We start from the raw sequence: 12,984 nt of genomic DNA, 5'->3' as shown, positions 1-12,984 counted from the left end.
CTCCGGGCCCAGCTCATTTATCATTTCTCCTCGGTTTCTCCCCAGGGCTGAGTTAGCTCCTATTGGTTCTACCCTCCAGGGCCTGTTCAGACACTCTGCGAGTTCCTATCTGGTGACCTGTGTTTCTCCTGCTAGTCCAAGGGGCTCCTTGAGGACAGGGACCGTTTTTGAAATCCACTTTGGATTTGCCCCAGTATCTGTTAGGATGCCCAGAACAGTATTTCCAGGAATTTCTAGGCCCGCTATAGAACCACCTGGAGTGCATGCCTAACACAGCTCCCCAGACCCAGTTCGAGGGTGGTGTGTGTGCTGGGAAGCGCCAGTCTACCAGTCTATCCAGGTGATTCTGATGCTTGCAAAAGCCTGAAGACACAGCCCAGAGCTGAGGAGGAATTGATAAGCAATGACTGCAAGGAAAATCCCCAGGTTGGAGCCTGGCCACTTCCTCCTTGGGGGTCACGGCGCAGAGTTCACCCTGCAGTGGGAGAGGACAGGAGCTTGGGGGGTGTCGGGGGAACGCAAGAATTTCCCCTTCCAAGAGCAGAGTCGGGAGGCCTAGGGCCGGGCGGGGTATCCGGACTGAGCTCTGGAAGAGGGGTGGCAGCTTCCTGAGTCAACGGAGACTTGGGAGAAGAAAGCTACGGAGGTGGCAGCTGGCAGCACCAGATGTAGGGGAACCCAGGACTGGGGGACACGCCAGGAGACCTGGGTTCCAGCTTTACTGTGTGACTTTAGGGAAGTTCCTTCCCCTCCCTGGACCTCAGTTTCTCTATCTGTGATGGGTCAGGGTTGGAACAGAAATTCTCCTCAGTCCTGAAGGCCAGGGCAGCCTTTCAACTAAGAAAGCTGGAAACAGGGCCCCTATGTCTTGGTGACATGCACAGTTCTGGGCCCAGCTTCTTGTCATCAAGCAGACTGGAGTCCTGCCCCGGGTTCAACCTGAAGCACAGCTGGTCTGCAGTGGGATATGGCTGCCAAAAGCACACAGAATCAGGGTAGAGCGGGAGGACTGTCCAGAGCTGTGGAGAAGCAGACAAGCTCAGACGGGACCTGGTGAGACCCCCTCGAATATGCTCGCATTTTGGAGGGTAAACTGACAAATGGGAAGGTGTCCAAAAGGAACTGGCAGGATGTGGAAGGAGACTCAAAACCAAGTTACAGGAGGGACTGTTAACAGAACAATAGTTGGTCAGCCTCAAGAACAGGCAAGAAAACCTCCCACTGTCTTCAAACCTCCACAGGACCGTCACGAGGTAGAAGCTGCTAATGTGTGGTCCACAGCCTTGGAAGGCGGGGCTGTGGCCCAGGACTAGAAGTTTCAAGGAGAAGTCTCAGTTCAACAGGAAGAAGAATTTCAGAACTATCCCAACCAGAGGTAAGCTGCTTTATCTGAGGGAGGGGTGCGGTGGTGGTAGTGAGCTCTCCGTCACTGGTAGCATACAAGAAGAGGTAAACTTCATTTTGCAGGTTGATCTAAGTGATCTTAGAGGACCCTCAACTTCATGGTCTAATCCTGTAAAATATCCCTGTTGTTCAGCAACTAGAGACCTCCAGGAAGCATAAAGTGTTCAACCATTGCAGGCGGTCCGTAAAATCTACCAGCATTAACGGAGTCTCAGAGGGCGCTGCTGAGTATTATTCAGGTTGCAGTACTTTGGGGTGGGTTTCTGTCCTCCCAAAGATTTTGGAGCAGACTCCTCAACTCCCTTAAATTCTGAGCCCCATCAGGCAAGCGTGAGTAGGGCAGAAGCAACTTGGAGAGAGGCTGCCCAGCTATTCCTTACCTTGGGAATCCTACTGGCATGGAAGCTAAGAGGAACCCCGAGGATGGCTCAAGGTTTCCTGAAGACACTTGGTCTAACCTCGCTGTAAGAAGCATCACTCCATCCTTTTTGTGGGCCTTCAAGGCTTTGAGTATTTCTGATTGAGTGTTATGACTTAGGTCCTCATTATTCCTGCTGAGCTTAGAGAATTTAGTAATCGAAGGACCCTTAAGAGTTCAGCAATTCCCCTGTCCCCATAAGCTGAGGCCCGGGCTTCCCTTGGCCACATAGTGTTATCACACCCATCTTGGCAGAGGAAGGAACCCAGAAGACAGGGCTGGAAGGGCCCCCGGAGACAGTTTATTCCAATCCCCGCCTCCTATTTCCACATGGAACACCTAGGCCCTGCGGTAGCATGAGTAACTCATCAGAGACCACAAAGCCGGGGAGCAGAGCTCACGGAGGATCCAGATCGCAGGCGGAGCCCAGGCCTCAGGTCACACCCTCACAGTATCAGAGCTGCCTTTCCGGTGTCTGGACTCAGCCTGGGTGGGGCCCCAGCCCCATTAGTTTCGGAATCGGAACAACCACAGCAGAGCCCATTGGCTGAGGGTAGAGGCAGGAAGGGGGTGGGGGCAGAGGCCCCAGGGGCCCCCTCCAGGGCCTAAATGTCCAGGGCTGCTGAGAAATGTTAGCATTCACACCCAAATTACAGCGGCTCAGACGGAAGAACACCACAAACACAGGCCTCACATTCCATCTCTAAGATGGGTGGATGCATTTTGCCAAAGTAATGCCTGAATTTGATTTCATTTTCACACTGCCAGGGGAGCTAAAGATTTAGTTCAACTGGTTCATATGACGCAGTGTGGCGTCAACTTCGCCCACTGCCTGCCTGCGGGTAGAGCCATGTGACTATACAACCGCCTTAAAGGCAGCAGCACCAGCCAGCCCCCTCTGCTGTGCCCGGGCACCGCCTATTCCCCGAACACCTGCAGTGCCCCCAGAGCACCCCACGTCGGGGCGGATGTGGTCTCCATTGCTCCTATCTGACCGACTGATGAGAGATCTCGGGAGGATAGAACCACTTCCTGCTGAAGCACCTGCCGGGCCAGACCAGGCAGCCGGTGGAGAAGGCCTCAAGGGCAGGGCCCCGCCCCTCATTCACAGATGGAGAGGCTGAGGCCTACAGAAAGGCTTTCCAATAGACCAGATTCCTTTTCTTCCTCCCTGGAGCCCACCTTCTCCTGTCCCTTATCAGCCTCCTGGGGTGTCTGCCAGTTCTGATCGCTTTAGAGGGCCTGGAGCTGGCAGAAGCAATAGGCACCATTTCTGGCATCTGGGTCAGCCCAGCAGGCAGAAGGACCTTGAAGGAGCAGGACAGAAAATGGTGTCAGTGGCCGGGGTTGGGGAAGAGACAGGCTGAGGGCACAGACACACTGCCAGATAGCTACCTGTTCCCCCAACCCAAAGGCAAACTCTCCAATAGGAGTCCAGCATCGAGACCCTGGCTTGCTACTTGCTTGCTGTGTGACGTTGGGGGTGCACCTTCCCCTCTCTAGACGTCTGTTTCTTCTTCTCTATAGCATGGAGTTGGGCAATGGGATACGTCAGAGCACTTCTGGTTTTGACATGCTGTGCATGTGGAAGAAGAGGCAGCGTGAGGTCATCTTGATAGCCCATCCTCCATCAATCCTGTCATGCTCGTTTGCTCTAGGCAGAGCAGGACAGGTGGTTTGACACACTCAGCTGTCAGCCCCTGCATGAAGAGGGCTTCTCTGGAGGACGCAAGAGGAGGGGCCCTTGGTCGGGAGGGTCTAGGTGGGGGTGCTGAGCCCTTCACTCCACCCTATGTTCTGGAGCAGCCCTGCAAGGGAGACAGAAAAGGGGGGGCAGGATTGCCTGGAAGCAGGGGATGACAGAGAGCTCGGCCACCAGCTCCCAGGTTACATGCAGCATGCTCCACCCCCTGCAATTGTACTGCGAGCAGAGAGAAGCACCCGTGAGTGGGACAACGGGCACCTACAGGATGCTCAGGGCGGGATCATTCCTAGCAGAGAAACACTGGACACTTGCCTCATGTCCACGACGGGGGACTGACTCGATACACCGAGGTGCATAATACTATACAACACTCATACGTTTAAAAGAACAAAGTAGATCTTTACATACAAAGATGGAAAGGCATTTGGTGGAACATGCAAAACAAACTATTTCTATCTGTACGTAAACACACAGAAAAAAGTACCCAGAAAAGCACAAAGTGATGGCAGTTGTCATCTCTAGAGAAAGAACTAAAACAGTGGTTAAGGAGGGGTAGCTTTAGTTTTACCTGAATTCTTAGAATTTTTTAAACAATACTGTATTCAAGTTTTACTTGGGTACAAAGAAATTAACAACAACGACAAGAAGAAATAACCTCTCTTGGAACCTAAAAGCAGCCAGGGCAGTAATTTTACAGATGGGGAAACCAAGGCACAGGAAGAGAGCCACCTATTTGAGATCAGGCAGCAGGTGGGTGAAGAGGCAGGAGTGGGACCGATCCTTGACCCCCAGGGCAGAGCTCTCTCCCCTGCAGATGCTGCATCTGGTGTCTGTAAGCATTCAGACCTCGTCTAAGCACCTCCTGTCTGCAATGCTCCCCATCCTTCCGCGGAGCCCTGGTCCAAAGGGGAGAGATGGGTTCTGGCTGCCCATTCTGACTGGTGGTAAGGTGAGGAGTAATTAACCTTACAATACATAAGTTTCCTAGGGCTGCTGTAACAAATCACCACAAAGCCGGTGACTTAAAACAGAAATTTATTCTGTCACAGTTCTGGAGGCTAGAAGTCCAAAATCAAGTTAGCAGCTAGTTTGGTTCCTTCTGGAGCTTCTGAGGGAGGAGCTGTTTCGTCCCTCTCTCCTAGCTTCTGGTGTTGCCAGCAGTCTTTGGCGTTCCGTGGCCGGTAGATGCACCCTTCCAATCTCTGCTTCTGTCCCATCGCTCATCCTTCTCCCTGTGTATGGTGTCCAAATTTCCCTATTCTTATAAGGACCCTAGTCATTGGATTAGGGCCCACCCTAATCCAGTATGACCTCATCTTAACTGGATTACGTCTGCAAACCCTATTTCAAATAAGGTCTGCATTCATAGATTCTGGGGGTACATGAGTTTGGGCAGTGGGCACGTTTTAACCCAGTACAGTAGCAACTTTTCTGATGTCAGGGTTATTTCCTTAAGGAGAGGGCAGGAGGTGGGTTGCATGGGGCAGTGGAGAAATGGTGAGGAGGTCCACAAGCTTCACGGTACACGCAGTGGAAGAACTCCACCGCTGGGGGAGAAGGACTGGAAGTAGGTCATTTGTGCATCACGTACCTGGAGGAAAGCATGGATGTGGGATGGGTGTTTTAGGTATTGTAAGGCATTTGGCCTAGATGTTCTGGAAGTTTCAGGTTGAAAATAAAGTGACACAAGATAAACGATTTTTAGGGATTCAAATGCACCTGGCGAGAGACGCAGGATGGCTTGTCTTCGGGTAATGGATGGACTCAGATCTAGCTGTACTAAAGATGGATGGGTTTTCTCTCCTCTCCGCCCACAGTGGGGTCACAGGAGTGTCCCCCTTCCCCGCCCCCTCCCGTGCTGGTCCTGCTCCCCTTCTCACCCTCTCCCCGGGTCATCTGGAACGGCTCAGTGCTCTGAGGGCGGAGGACACGGAGAGGATGAAGTGCAGGCCCTGAGGATGGAAACCCAAGCGCACCCGAGATGCCAGACCAGAACTCGGGCCATCCGTCAGACTCTTCCTTTTACGGCGGGGAGTCCCTATTGTTCCCAAGTTTATTTTTTGAACATAAATGTCTATGAATGTTATACTGAGACCCTTTAGAGCTCCCTTTCCAGGCAGATTTCAGACTTTTGTTTACGAGCTCATCTATGAACACTAAGACGTCAGGTGGCAGTCCCGCCTACCAGGAGCGTCACCATCTTCATTTAGATAGCAGCCTGCTTCTGGGCAACTAATTTGAAGTTTTACCTTTTCTGTCCTTTTTACAACCAAAACCCCCACAAGTGCTGATGTGAAGTATGGGCCCCAAACTCAACCCCCGATTGAGGCAAAGATGGAAGTCCTCAGGTGGCTGGGGACAAATCAGGCTTTTGGGAGAGCAATGCAAGCTGCCTGGGAATTCAGTGACAAAGGAAAAGGACAGACTTGAAAACTTGTACACGTTTGGAAAATGTGTTCCCAAAGGTTGTGTCTCCGAGGCAAGGATTATAGGGATTTTTCTAATGGATTTTAGGTCACAAGGCACAAATGTCCTTTTATAAAAGAAATCTGACTCACCCTCACAAAGTTGCCAGAGCACATAGGTATGGAAGTCTGTATTGACTTTAGCTGGGATGATTCTGGGAAAGCATTATTTTCTGGGTTGGGCAAAAGCCACGAGCTCAGGGGCCACATACACACCACGTCCCCAGGATGCTTGGGGCAGAGGGCTCTGTGCCTGGGAAGGCAGCTTCCTCTCCTGCTCCCTGCTGCCCCACCCTCGGCAAACCAAGAGAAAAGGTCAGCTTTGCCCTGATTTGTCCTGATTTCCCCTCCGCTCCCCTCGGAACTCAAAGCCATACTCTCCCCGGCTTAGGCTGAAGACACAAGGATGCTCGTGAATGATGAGGTCAGGGGTGGGGAATGTAAACAACCAGTGCCCAGTCTGGATAAATAAGCCATGGGACCCACCCAACAGTAGGGGGCCATTAAAAAAATCATGTTTCCATGAACTACTTAGCATGGGAGAATGGCCTGAGCAAAATATTAAGTAACTAGAATATAACCATTTAAAATGGTCCCAATTGTGTAAAAATGCTCACACTCACGTATAATATATATGTAGTAAAAATAGCAGAAAGAATAACACTGAAATGTACACAGAGGTTCTTAATGGTGGGATTAAAAGCGATGTTTACATTTCTTCATATTTTTCCAAATTTTGAAATTTTGCCTCAAACATTGTAATGATCAGAATAATTAGATTTCTCAAGTGGAATCCCAAATATTTCTTAGTCCTAGGCTTGCATCCCCTTTTCTATTCTTGCCAAAATGTCATCTGATCTCTGCTTGAACTCCTCCAGAGATGGGGAACTCACTACCATTCTTCCTCATGAGAAGTAGAACCTGGCTCGTTTTAGCTTCCCCTCACTGGCCACAATTCTGTCTTCTGGAACAAGGGAGAACAAGGCTGCTCCCCATGCCCTTGACAACACTTCAGAGGTTAGAAGGCAATGGCCTGGCTCCAGGCTTCATTGCTCTAACCCCAACAGCTTACCAAGGACATTAATGTCCCTGCGTTTCCCACATAGCTTTCCTCGGGTACAATCCAGGCGATGAAGTCCTAAAGTATAACCATGTCTCCCTTATGACATTGCTCACATTCCCTCTGATCACGGGCATACCACTTGCCGGTCAGCGTATCAGGGACTCTACTGCACGCATTCTTTCAATTAATCTTTAGAACAACCTGATGACCCAGGAGTTAATCATGCCTATCTTACAGATGAGGAAACTGAGGCACAAAGAAGCCAAGTCCCTTCCACAGTCACTTAATGGATCTGTGCTGGAGCCAGAATGAAGCAGCACCTAGCCTGTGTGCTGAGTGAATAAGTGAATACGTGAGCCCAGGGCTAAACCCCTGCCATTGTGTCTATGGTTTTGTTCTATTTATGCCCATGCCAGGCTCTCCCATGGCACTCACTTCTGCATCTCTCCCTCTCTCTCACCTGCCCAGCTACCTGGAAGCGCTCCTGAAGGGCTGCTGAAAGACTGACCCAGAGGGAACCTGCCGCCTGAGGCCCAGCTTTGGGAGCAGTGCGGAGCCAGGTTCTCTGACGCCCTGCTCAGGGCTGTGGCGCTGTGGTCAGAGCTGAAGTCCTGGGGACTGGGGACTTCAGACATCATACCAGGCACGTGTGCACAATGAACATGAGGCACTGGGTGGCCCTGCCCACCACTGCCCAGAGAGGGCAGGTAACCAGCTGGGGATTGAAGGCCCTTGCGTAGTCCCATGTGACTCCTACTGGTCTTTGGAAGGCTGGTCTCTGGGCCCCTATACTCTCTGTCCAGCCTTCTCCCAAGTCCTCCCATGGGGTGTGGCCACATCAGCCATGGTCTCTGCCAGAAAGGGTTTAGGAAGGACCACACAATGCAGATGGTTCCTCAGTACCCACACCCAGCCTGCTAGGGATCCCCACTCATTCATTCACCAGGATATCAACTTGTCCCAAAACTTAGCCCAGGTGGGGCCTCTCAGTAGGGTCTAGAACAGCTGGTCAGCTAAGGCCACCAGGCACTGTAGACCACAGAATTCAGCAAACCCTCAGGTCCTTGAACCTGGAGGGCACTTGAGAAGTGCCCCTGTCCCCAGTAGGGTGGTCCGCACTGAAAGCTCCGGCCTCGTTCCTTGCGGCCTCCACTCTCCACAATGAGCCCCTCACACTGCACGTTCTCTGGCTCAGCCTCTGCTCAGGCCGTTCTCTCAGCCCCGACTGGGTAACTCCCACCAAACCCTCCCCACTTGACCAAGGCATGCCCACCCCCCATCCACGAAGACTTTCCCGGTCGTTTAAAGCTGGAGGAGGCTCTCCCGTTGCACCCTGGGCTAACCCCCAGCCTGGCTTTCATTCGGCCCTCATTCACTCCCTCCGATATTTACACGGCACCTGCTCTGTGCTCTGCCAGAGGCCGTGAGCCCTGGATGGGGAGGGCAGAAAACCAGGCTCAGCTGTGCATACCACCAACCGGCCCTCTGACTTTGGACACGTCACTCCCCCATGAACCTCAGTCTCCTCACCTGCAAAGTGGGGAAGGTTCAGCAGCTCAGCCTAGCTTCCAGGGCTCTTGTGAGGTCAGCAGGATGTGAAAGTACCCTGTTAACCGTCACTCAGGGTGAGTCATTGTTGTCGTGACCTGACCCTCTCCAGTCTGAGCTCGTTTTTGTGCATCCCATCCTTCGAGTCCCCCACTCCCCCAGCCTGTTGGGGATGGGCTCGGTAGCTCAGGCCCTCCAGGGGTTGGCACCTGGATGAGACATTGGCCAGGAGCCCAGCCTGGAGGGATGGAAACAGGCATGAACTTTAAACAAAACCAGCTTGTAACTCCTGCCATGCAGGGGCAGGGGCCTGGCAGTGCTGGGGCAGGGAAGACATGCCAGGCTGCTCTGAGGCAACAGGGTAAAGGCTTTAATGCCAAAGAGCTTTGGAATCAACAAGAAGCCGGTGGAAGCACAGAGCAGGGGTGAAGACAAAGAACACCAGATTAGGGGACTGGATACCCGGCTTCAGCTCTAAGTTGCTCTGTGACATCAGTCATGACCTTTCCCTTCTCCAGGCCTTAACCTCCCATCTGTACATCTGTACATTGGGCACATCAGCCCAGGTGGTACCCAAGCCCTTTCCCAGTTGGATCGTCTGTGCCGACTTTACTTGCCCTTCACAGCTTGGGACAGGGGGTCCAGTTCATGCTGTGCCACGGACAGACGGGGACAGCTTCTAAGGCTCTCCGAAGGGCCAGGAGGCAAGGGAACCCACGCTCACTGTGGTCTCCTCTTCCAGCCTGTGGAAGGGTCAGGCCTGGAACAGGGCTCCTCCTCCAGTCTCCTCCTGCCTCTGCGCAGATGGAACTCACCCTTGGCCCACTTTGCAGACTGAGAGGTTGACTCAGGTCAGAGAACACAGATTCTCGGACCCTTAGACATCGTCCTGCTCATCTCCCTCCCTCTCCACACAGAGGGAGAAACTGGGGCCCAGAGAGTCGTAAGGGCTTGCTGGGGGTCACACAGCGTGTTTGCGGCAGAGCCAGCACTTAAACCCAGGATGGATGTCCCCCTGTCAACAGCTCCATTCCAAGTCACAGGCCAGGCTCAGGTTGATGGCCCCGTCCTCCCTGTCAGCCAACCCTCTGATTCTGCTGATGGAAGTCAGCCTCAGTTTCCCTGTGGAGCCAGGAAGACATGAGGGGTCAGGGCTTGGTGAGGTTTTCTGAAGTGAGAATAAAGGAGAAACAAGGAAAGCAGGGGAGACATTGTACTTGGGACCAAAACTCATCCCGCTGGACTAGGCACAGGGTGGGGAATAGAATCATCCAGGGTGGGGACAGTAGTGAATTCCCACAGGCAGCACAAGCAAAGCGGAAGCAGAGAGAGATTCAAGTTCAGTGAAAAACTACTAAATATTGTCACCGTTTGGGGTCTCTCAGGGTCTCCAGGGGACTGATCATCAAGTTTATGGTACCACCTATTCCGGCCTGACTGGAGGGCAGGCAAAAGTAGAAAAAACAGTCTCCAGGGTCCTCCCTTCCCACTCTGGGCCTCAGGTTGTCCCCTGAGGAGGTTGTCCTCTGGCTCCAGGCTCTGACCTTCTGGGCTTGTCAGACCCCAAGGGGCAGCTGGTCCCACTGCAAGAAACCTGAGCAGAGAGCAGTCCCCTGGGCCCTAACCCAGCTCCAGGCCCCTTGAGGGAGGGACAGGAAGGGCGGGAAGAGCAGCAGAAGGCTGCAGATCTCCTCCCTCGTCGGCCCCTCCCACCTACCCCCAGGACAGCCCACATGCACCGGCTCTCGGGCCTGAAGAGGCTCTAGACCGGCGCTTCTCAAACTTTAACACGTTTTGTAACCACCCGGGCATCTCGTTAAAAGGCAGGTTCTATTTTAGCAGAGCCTGAGATTCTGCATTTCTAACAGGTCCCAGACCATGCCGATGCTGTAAATCCCTGGACCACTCTGCGAGTAGCGGCCCTAGAGATTATCTGCCTCTGAACGGTGCGAAAGCCAGAGAGGTCAAGTCACTTGTCCCTGGCCACACAGCAAGCAGCCCCAGACCGAAGGAAAAGGGCACCTGCCACAGGCACTAGACATTTCCCCACTGGCAGCCGGAATTAGCTACCCTTCCCGGGCCCGTGTTTGTAAACTCGGCTGCCCAGCGCCACTCAGCCCGGGGCCAGGGGAAAGAGCGCTGCCCGGCCGAGCTCTCCCCACCAGCCTCTCGCTGTTCTCCGCCCGGCACACCGGGCCGACTGCTGGAAGCCCAGGGCGCCGAGGGTCCCCTATGGTGGAGCGCTTCGGCACTCCCCATCCCCTCCGAAGGCAAACTTCTCCGCCGGCGCCCTTTACCTTTTTGGGGGGTTTGCAGCAGCTCAGCCTGCTGTGTCCGCAGCCCATCCTCCTCCGGGGGCTCCCGGACGCCGCCTCCCAACTCCGGGGCCCCCAGAGGACCCTGCCGTCCCGGCCCGCCGCTCGCTGCGCGCGCGCCAGCCGGGGCTGCCGGCGAGCCCCTGAAACTGAACCTGGAAGCGCAGCCTAGAGCCGGAGCGAGCGGGCGGCCGCGCGCCGTAAATACCCGAAGAGCAGGGCCTCCGCGAAGCCCGCGGGGCTCGGCGCCGCCGCCCGAGGCAGGTGACCAGAAGCTTTGCAAAGGAGAGGAACCTCCGGCCAGGGCAGAAAAGATGCTTTTCAGGGCCTTCAGCAGCGAAAAGGCCAGGAAAAAAAAAATTAAAGCAATAATTTAGTAAACAAAACAGCTACCGTTTAGTGAGAACTATTCCTGTCCTGGCTACTTTGCATACATTATTTTTATTTCTTGCCATTTCCTTGCAACAAAGGTATTATTTCCTGTATTTTGCAGGTGAGTAAGTTGAGGCTCAAAGATCCGAAGTGATTTGCCTAAGTTCACGTAGCTCGTAAGCAAGAGAGCCCAGATAAGATCCAGTTCTAACTCAGAACCTAAGCTGCAACCCACTTTCCGACCAATACATGACAACACTAAGTTTAACGGCAATGCCTTCCCACTTCTGGGTCAACAGCTCTTTCCAGCTCACAAGCATCTGTAATATTCTACTCTGTCCATCTTGGAGAGACGTTACCTGTCACAACAATCTTGTGAGGCAGACAGGCAGATGCAGTGGGGATAAAGGACACAAAATATCAGTGTCTGGGAAAAGGAACTTTTATTTACCCTCGCTTTGTTACTAGCTGAGGTTTCTGGGGTTGGCAGTGCAGGAAAAAGACACCTAACTTTGAAAATCCGTGTGAGTGCGTCTCTGTGTGTCTGTTAAGAAATTATACAAGGCCCAGAAACACTTGGAAAGGTATGTCGATGAAAGGCACTCACAGGCATGAATGGGGAAGGAAATGAGACCACAGAGTGTGAGACCAGTAGCTGCAGGTTCTGAGAAAGGAAACTAAGGACACGGGTTAGATGAGGTTCTTGGAAGGAAGAATAATATAGGATAGTGGTTCACAAAGTGTGGTCCCCAAATCAGTAGCGTCAGCATCACCATGGGAGAACTCTGTTGGAAGTGCAAATTCTCAGACCCCACCTGGACCTACAGATCCTGAACTCTGCGGATGGGGCTCGGGAATCTAACATTTCCCAAGTCCTCCAGGGGATTCTGGCCCATGCTAAAGTTTGAGAACCACTGCTGTAGGATGTGCTAAACAGGTAACGAGGAAAGAATGTCCACTTAAATTAACAGTGTTTATCGAAACAGTGCTCATGATTTTAAAACAAGCAAAACACCAAAACAACATAAATATCAAAGAAAAGGAACTTGGTTAAATAAATTGTGATACATCTACAAAAATACAATCTCCTGTAACCAGTAAAAATACTGGTGAGGATGAATTTTTAAAATTTTACAAAATGTAACACATTCATTCTTATTTAAAAAAAGGTATCAATAGTGATTACTGCTGGATGGGTGAGATTTTGGATATTTAAAACTATTCTTCATTTTCTTATATTTAAAAAAATAAGCATACACTTATTACTATTATAATAAGAAAATTACTATTGTCATAAGAAAAAGTTTTTTTTTAAAAAAATATGTTTTTAAACCCATGCAAGAGACTAGTTTTTTTACCACCAAGTCATGGGTAAGTATGTGAAATCTCAAAGAAATGCACAACGACTGTGAATTAACTAGGTAGAAAAGCAACGTAAAGGGCAAAAATGGCCAAAAATGTGTGGGGAGATCATGCTCAGTAAGGCCCTGTGCGATCCTGAACCAGCTGTTTCCGCTTTTGGACAGTTTCCCATCTGAGTATTAAAGAGTTGGACTTTCTAAGACTGATCTCGAGCTTTAATGTCAACAATTGAAATCAATAACTTGGGCTGGTGGGTAGGAGCCAGGAAGGCATATTCTGTTCCCGGAGCCTCTGTTCTCGGGAATTCTTGCCTCCAGCTTCTTTGAGCTTCC

At 51.9% G+C, this 12,984-nt stretch overlaps 1 protein-coding gene and 1 long non-coding RNA gene across 6 annotated transcripts in view; both read right to left on the bottom strand.

Moving 5' to 3' along the window:
- CCDC69 (coiled-coil domain containing 69) overlaps positions 1–11,256 on the bottom strand; it is a 49,796-nt gene extending 38,540 nt beyond the window's left edge. For 4 of the 5 annotated variants that reach the window (XR_011425489.1, XM_070233988.1, XM_070233987.1 and 1 more), the window contains exon 1: positions 10,901–11,135. Coding sequence is in view for 4 of the 5 variants with exons in the window: in XM_070233988.1 (XP_070090089.1) it covers positions 10,901–10,948 (48 nt within the window). In the remaining variant the exon portion in view is untranslated. Of the gene's footprint in view, positions 1–10,900 lie in introns of all 5 variants that reach the window. The other variant, XM_070233985.1, reaches the window with a different exon arrangement.
- LOC111767762 (uncharacterized) lies at positions 4,545–8,721 on the bottom strand. Its single transcript, XR_002799578.2, has 2 exons — positions 8,586–8,721; positions 4,545–4,759 (listed from the first exon to the last, which is right to left on the bottom strand). It is a non-coding gene; the product is annotated as an uncharacterized lncRNA (long non-coding RNA).
- Positions 11,257–12,984: the final 1,728 nt, after the last annotated feature.

The sequence above is a fragment of the Equus caballus genome, chromosome 14 (genome assembly GCF_041296265.1).
Source record: "Equus caballus isolate H_3958 breed thoroughbred chromosome 14, TB-T2T, whole genome shotgun sequence".
NCBI classification, from domain to species: Eukaryota; Metazoa; Chordata; class Mammalia; order Perissodactyla; family Equidae; genus Equus; species Equus caballus.
The sequence above is the reverse complement of the archived record's forward strand: the minus strand, read 5'-3'. Positions and strand labels throughout refer to the sequence as shown.